The sequence below is a fragment of the Melanerpes formicivorus genome, unplaced genomic scaffold, assembly GCF_026170545.1.
Source record: "Melanerpes formicivorus ecotype bairdi unplaced genomic scaffold, bMelFor1.0.p_v2 SCAF_29, whole genome shotgun sequence".
NCBI lineage: Eukaryota > Metazoa > Chordata > Aves > Piciformes > Picidae > Melanerpes > Melanerpes formicivorus.
Genome location: NW_027142381.1, coordinates 6,040,810 through 6,048,323, shown reverse-complemented (window position 1 = coordinate 6,048,323; position 7,514 = coordinate 6,040,810). Strand labels below are relative to the sequence as shown.

The 7,514-nt window shown below is 47.8% G+C and overlaps 1 protein-coding gene across 1 annotated transcript; it reads left to right on the top strand.

The window, feature by feature from the left end:
• Positions 1 to 6,271, top strand: HASPIN (histone H3 associated protein kinase). Its single transcript, XM_068154717.1, has one exon. It carries the CDS (start codon positions 17 to 19, stop codon positions 2,600 to 2,602), a length of 2,586 nt encoding a protein of 861 aa, XP_068010818.1. The 5' UTR covers positions 1 to 16; the 3' UTR covers positions 2,603 to 6,271.
• The last annotated feature ends 1,243 nt before the right edge of the window (positions 6,272 to 7,514 follow it).

Here is a 7,514-nt window from a genome sequence, read left to right as displayed (position 1 = left end):
CGAGCCGGCCGCCGCGATGCCGCTCCAGTCGCGCCAGCTCCGCACCTACTCGCGGCGCGGCGGGTACCTCCGCCTGCTGCCGCCTCCCGACCAGTGGGTTTCGCCGCCTCTGGACCGTAAACGGTTCTTCAGCTCCACCTCGGCCAGCTCCAGCACCGCCTCGGCCGGATCCAGCGTCTTCTCGGCCTCCTCGGAAGACTCCGACTTCTCTCCGCCCAAGAAGTACCACCGCCAGGCACGGGGTAAGCTCGCAGCCCACTCCATGCGCCTGCGGACCCGCCGCCGCCGCGGCGGCACGACGGAGAAGGAGAACCGCCCGCCGGAGCCGGCGGCCGCGGCCTGCCCCTCGCCCCTTTTCTCGCCCTCCCCGTGCCGCGCCGCCAGCCCCCAGAGGCCCTACAGAGAGCAGCGCCCCCTGCTGTGCAGCACCCCGCAGTGCTCGTCCGCGCTCCGCCGGTCCCGCTCGGCCAAGCTCGGCTCCCGGGTTCGGCTCGGCACCACCGCGGAGAGCGGCTCGGGGCTGGACTACAGCCTGGAGCTCTACTCCCCGTCGTGCAAGCAGAGCCTCGCCTTGACCGGCAGCGCCCAGCGCTCGCTGGAGCCACCTCACGGAGACTCGGAGCAGCTGCCGCCGCCGGCGGAGGCTGACAGCGTGAGGAAGCAGAAGACCGGACCTGCCCGGCCAGAAAGCAAAGGCAGGAGCCCTAAGACAAGCCCGGTGTTGCAAAAATCCGACAGGGTTCTGAGGTCATCAGTAGAGGGTTGCTGCCAGGCGCAATCTCCCTTATCCCCACAGGAAGGCACAAGCAGTGTTCAAGCAGAGCCATCTCCCTCTCCCATTACCAGGGAGCCACTGCACTCAACTCGGAATACGAGTGTCACTTCCGAGGAACGCTGTGAGGATCTACAGAGAGATCCAACTCCAGGAAGTGTCAGCTGTCAGAGAGGCCAAATCAATAACTTGTGTATGCCAGTGGTGGTCTTGGACCCTCAAGAAGTGTCAGCATGGCTGTCAAGCAGGAAGCTCCGCAAAAAGGCAGATGTTCAACCTGCCTGCCAGCAGCCAGGCTCTCCTTTGGGCCTTCAAGGAATTATGGAGGACAGCGATGGAGGTACCAAAATTGTTCCTGGAGGGGGAAGTACCTGCAGGAAAGCTTGCATCAGTGGCTTCAGTGCCACACGCTGGGGAAGGGGGAAAATAAGGCTCCGGCCAACAAGGAGGAAAAACAAGAGACTGCAGCAGCAGAATAACTCCTTTTTCAGCTCACAAATGAGGAAAAAAGGGATGAAGAAGAGCGCTCTGGAGTCGTCTGTAGAGATGACTAACAATGACAATTCACTCCTCAATAACTCTTCCACCTGGCGTAGAATTCGAGCATCTTTGTCCTTCCACAAGAAGAAGATGGTGAACACAGAAGAGATTTCCTACAACAGCATCCCTGGTACCCCTGCTGTGAAATCCCAGCTTGCAGAGCACCAGACAAACCTATCTGCTGCTACAACTCACTGCTCAGTTTGGTCTACTTCCTCCATGGTACTGCTGGCTCCTACAACTTACTGCTCTGACCTGGAGCTAACAGATGCAGAGAAGGTGTTCGGGGAGTGCCACCAGGAGGGGCCTATCACCTTTGAGGAATGCATTCCTTTAGATAAAATGAAAGAATGCAAGAAAATTGGGGAAGGGGTGTTTGGAGAGGTCTTCCAGATTGAGAGTGAAAGAGGCCCTGCAGCCTTAAAAATAATTCCCATTGAGGGGAGCGAAAAGGTAAATGGTGAAGTTCAGAAGAGCTTTGGGGAGATTCTGCCTGAGATAATAATTTCAAAAGAGCTCAGTCTTTTGTCTGAGGAGTCTGTGAATAGGACTTTTGGGTTCATCAGCTTGTACTCTGTGCACTGTGTCCAAGGGGCTTATCCTAAGTACCTCCTGGAAGCCTGGGACAAGTACCACGAAGCAGCAGGGTCAGAAAACGATCGGCCGGATTTCTTTGGGGACGAGCAGCTCTTCATGGTTCTGGAGTTTGAGTTTGGAGGCAGCGACTTGGAGCACATGAGAAAGAGCCTTGGTTCGGTGCTCACAGCAAAAAGTATTTTGCACCAGGTCACTGCTTCCCTGGCTGTGGCAGAGCAGGAGCTGCACTTCGAGCACAGAGACTTGCACTGGGGGAACGTGCTGGTAAAGCGGACGGCTGCCAAAGAGCTCAGTTATGTGCTGAATGGGGCAAGGTGCACGATCCCCACCGCAGGGGTTCACGTCAACATCATAGACTATACCTTGTCCCGGCTGGAGAAGGACGGGCTGACCGTGTTTTGTGACCTTTCCACCGAAGAAGAACTCTTTCAAGGCTCGGGGGACTACCAGTTTGATATCTACAGGCAAATGAGAGCAGAAAACTCCAACTGCTGGACTGACTATCACCCACACAGCAACGTCCTCTGGCTGCACTACTTGTCATGCAAACTTTTGAAAGACGTAACCTACAAGAAAACCAAATTATCTCTTCCCATGAGGAAATTGAAGCGGAAGTTCCTTCAGTTCCACAGAGAACTCCTGACCTTTGAGTCTGCCAATGATGTTTTACAGAACAGCAGCTTCTTCCAGTGAGCAAGGGAGCGCAGTGTCTCCAAGGGTGAAGTCACTGATGCTGCCTTTCCCCTTTGCTGGTTTTTATCTATGGTCTTAATAAATGTTGGCACAAGGAAGAAGTGTTGTTGGCTACCAGCATGTAGGATATGCTATTGAGAATGGCTAGATACATGAAAAATAGAGCCTTCTGGTTTTAGTTGGTTCCAGGTGAGGTGGGGAAAGAGAGACAGTTGGGTTTGAGAAGAGCTCAATAATGGGCTCAATAATCGAGTTTTTAGCTGTTTTGGATTATTAGAAGTGTTTTTCTGGCTATATTGTCCTTCTTATGGACTCAAAAAGAGAAACAATGCAGTTCTTGACAGTGAGGACAGAGGTAGATGCTGTTGTCCCAGTTAGGGGCAGAGGGCAAAAGCCCATCTTTTGACTTGAGGTTTAAAACTGAACCTGGAATGATGCTACAAAATGTAAATATGTAAAGTTTCTGTAGCTTAGGTTTGAAAAACTCAACTCTGCAAGAACACATCTTGGAGTTTTTGGTGGGTTTTTTTCACCCCCCCCCCCCCCCCTCAAGGGCCAGTGAAGAGGTGTGTAATTATTGGGGTAACAAAGAAAAAGTACCTGTGTTCCTGCTGTGTTTTGGATTGTGATTATGTTGTGACCTTGTATCATGACAGGAACCCAAATCTGGAGCTTGACAGTAGCACTGAAGGGATTTTCTCCATTTACCTGCAAGAGACAATGCAGAAGATAAAATAGGCTCTGCAGCCCTGATTGCAGGTGCATCAGATGTCCTAGTTTTGAAGCTATCCTTACATTAAAACTGAAGTCTTTGTCTTCAAGGAGTCAACCACTAGCATCCATGTACATTACAGAATCTGGTCTAAAGAGAATGATAAATCAAACTTAAGTGAAAAGAAATGTATAGTACTCTTAAATCACTAATGCTTTATATCCACCAATGCAGCTGCTGCATGGAGGGGGTAGCACCATCAGGCTTGTCCTAACTGGAACACTGTCTGCAGATGCATCTCTGAGCCTATCTTGAAGTCTGCTTCTTAGAAGCTAAGCAGTTAGAGACCCCAGGTACCCCCCTGCCCATGATATGGTTTCATTGTTCTCTCTTCCAGACTCTTGCTGGCTAATGCCACAGAAAGTGACTTGGCAACCTGCAGTGCTTGAAAATGGTAAGGTGGAAATTGTGTTGGAATCCTACCAAGCATCCTTTCAGTCTTCTTTTTTTTTCACCCCTCTAATTGACCAAACTAATGCAATATAATTGAATTTTCTTAAAACTTATGCCTTCTTTGTTGTCCTTACCACATATCTGACATCAAGGATGTTGCTCTCCAGCCAGAGTGGTGCTATTTTCATTTATGCTTAAAAAAACCAAAAGTGGATGAGACAACATTGTCTGCCTGCCCTGGTCCTTTATCTCTGGGGTTTGGGAACTGCCAGTGTTGGGTTGTACAAGAGGGATGGAAGCAGCAGCAGTAAAAGAGCAACTCTAGTCCTGTGTGACTGACACACAGGATGGACAGAGGAGGAATTCTGGTGTTTCCTTTCCAACCCACAGTGTATTTTGTGGAGAAACCAGCTGATACTAATGCTGATTGCAGGCTTATTCTGGAACTTGCTTTCAGCTAATTGCCAAATCCCTGCAAACTTTGCCTGTTTTGAGGGAAGAGAAACACACAACCAAATATTGATTACCCTGTAAATACAACCAAATACTGCTCACCTTGTAAACACTCTTTAACTCATCAGGCTACTGTTAAAGCATGGCAGCTAATGTATTTCCTGCTCACCATTTCCTTCTGGAGAAACTGGACAGTAAGTGAAGTGCAGGAATATGAAAATTCTCTCTGGCCTTGAAGATGCAGAGCAGCCATAAGCTGAATTAAAACAAGTAGCATCTCTGGCCCAGTTGAAAAGATAGAGGGGCAAGAGCAGCTACTCCAAGGATCGTTTAGAGGTAGGGGGGGAAAGTGGAAATAATGATTTCTACTCACAGCTGTCTTCTTGAGGAGTGGATGCCCAGTTCTGCAGTTACAGGATAAGACTGTAGAAGTTAATGGTGTTGGTTGGCCACACTGCACAGCAGGAGGGAATGGCTGCCAACAGAACAGGAATGCTCTTTAATGTTGAATAAAAACAGACTGAGAAATTCAACTCTGTGTCTGCTCTCGTAAAACCAATTAGGCACAAATAGCCCAATAAAAGCTTTAGAGTCTTAAATCAGATAAAGGCAGTATTCAGGCTCTAGTCCTAACAGCTGTAATGCTCCTTCCCTTACTTCAAGATTTATTTAGGCAGTAAATTAATAGGAGTCTGGGCTGGGTTTTCTTTCAGCAGTCTGCTGCTAGATGAAGGGCTGTTCTACAACCTTACCTTAACAGCCACCTTCAAATGCAGGGGTTTTAGGATAGTTGAAGATCATAGTTGTCACGTCCTCTGTTCATCAGTGAAGCATTCATGGTCCCTTGTGTAGTGTGTCCCACCACTGGTGCATTTCTAGAAGCAGGCAGAAAAATGAGCTGAGTGGTGTGTCATTGCTAAGGGCTGTTATTAAATAAGAGGCCTGAAGCATTCTGCTTCTGGTAATTGCTGCCTCCAAGTGCTTTCACACTGAGGATAATGGCAAGAGTTCAATTAATTATTTAGTATTTTTTTAGGGTGTGTAGGGAAAAGTTTAATTCTTCATTTCAAAGGCAGTCCAAACTTTAAGTAACATTTTATCATTTCTGATTTACATCAGGATGGACTTTGAAGGCTGCTGCACTTGATTAGCTCCTCAGTGACTCTGCAGGGTCAATTCTTACAAAGAAGTGATGCCTTCTCTTTTGTCTAACGCTTGTAAACTCTGCAGCTCTATGCTGTAGTGCCATGCTGGGCATCAGCCTGAAACAAATCCCTGTGCCCACGTGCCAGAACTGAGTTGGGGATGGCTACAGGTGCTTAGACCTTGGTCTTGCCTCTGAGATTTCCTAGAGCAGCACAGCGGTGCCCATATGGGCACAGAGTTACAGCACTGAAGGGATGTGATGGGATGAATGGGATGGAAAGGAAAGTCAACGAGGGGACAGCAGATCTTGTCAGAGTGTGACTAATTCAGTTTAGGCACAAAGATGACATTTTGTGTGAATGCTAAATGCAAAATCTGGACAATACAACTACTGTGACTCACTGAATCTGACTCTGACTTGTCAGAGTTAACTGAGCAGTACAGATGGTCTTGTTGCAGTCCTTGAAAGGCGACTGAAAGCAAAGACAGATCAATGCAGATTTTAGCAGTCCTGATTTTTCTAAGGTAACAGAATCAGCACATCTTTACATACCCATTCTCTGAACCCCCAAATTTCCATGGCCTCAGTTAGAAGATGGAAATAAGAGACTCTCTGGTGATAGATAAGTCAGTCTTAAATTGATGTTTTGTAATGCAAATCTCAGGAGAAAGTCTTCCAGCATCAACCTGAGAAGTCTTCATCACTGGGGACAAGGTTTTGCACAAGAAATGCCTGCTGTTCAGCCCTGCATTGCCCCAGGGCAACAGTATTAATTTCATTGTCAGAGGTGATATCTTTTTCTTGAATAAATCTGTCCACATGCTGTGCCATCTCCCAGGCACTCTGTCTTGGAGGGATGAGGTTGCTTTCTTTAGTAATAGTTTTATTCACCAATAAAAATCTGTCTGTGGCTGATCTTTCTGGTGAAGTTCAATGCTAATTAATGATTAGAAGTTGGCTGCCTGAGAGCTAAGCAATGTTGACCAACACTCAAGGATCTCATGAATTACTGTCAGGAAATAAATGCACCATCAACATCATCATCCCTAAGAGTACTGCAGCTATCATCATTAGTGTCCATTATTGCTCAGGGCTCAATGTTGTCCTCTGTTTTATGGACAGCTAATTAAATATTGAATTGTGGTCAAGGCTCCTACTGAGTGGCAAACAAAAAAAGGCAAGCTGCCTCTTAACAGAGCTTCATGGCTTTTTTGTTTCAGAAGCTGTGACTTGGATTTCTGGCTAAGTGTGGGACTAAAAGATGGATTAGATTGTAGGCATCCTGCTACTAAACTACAAGAGTGGAGCCAGTTTAGTAGCCATCAGCAGACCAAAAGCTTGTCAGATGTTTTGGGGTCTTCTTTTGGTATCATTCTATACATTTGGCTCCCATGATGTCCCCTGGATAATGTTTGGTGATTGAATTGCATGCCATGAAAAACAATTTCCTTATGTTTGCTTTAGTCCTGTAGAGCTTCATGACTCTGGGATTCTAGGATTAGAAACACTTTACATAGGCATGAAAGGATGAGCTTGACTTATAGCAATGCAGCCCAAAATGGCAGATGACACATCTCCAGATGACATGCTCAGCAAAGCTAGCAGTGAGAAGCCCCCACCCCACTGGGCTATTTTTGCATTGCAAGACAGACAGGAGCACCGTACAGGTCCTGTTAAAAAACCCTAGCCCCTCAGCCCTTCTTTCTGTAGCAAGTCACAGAAGCACAGCATGTTTGGGCTTGGAGGGGACCTCCAGAGATCATCCAAGTCCAATCCCCCTGCCAAAGCAGGATCACCCAGGAACACATCCAGGCAGGTTTTGAAAGTCTCCAGAGGAGACTCCACAACCTCCCTGGGCAGCCTGCTCCAGTGCTCCATCACCCTCACCATGAAGAAGTTTCTCCTCATGTTGAAGTGGAACCTCCTGTGTTCCAGTTTGTATCTGTTGTCCCTTGCCCTGTCACTGGGCACCACCAAGAAGAGCCTGGACCTTCATCTTGACACCCACCCCTCTGATATTTATAGCTGTTGATAAGAGCTGCCCAATATCACCTCCCAGAGTGTAAAGCTGCAGCTCAGAGCACATTCCCTGCTGACCAGGAGCTTTCCACTTGTGGTGTTCTGGTCTTCAAACTGAACTCTGCTTT

Excerpts from the sequence above, each read along its gene's own strand:
- HASPIN (XM_068154717.1), top strand. The coding sequence starts at position 17 with ATGCCGCTCCAGTCGCGCCAGCTCCGCACCTACTCGCGGCGCGGCGGG.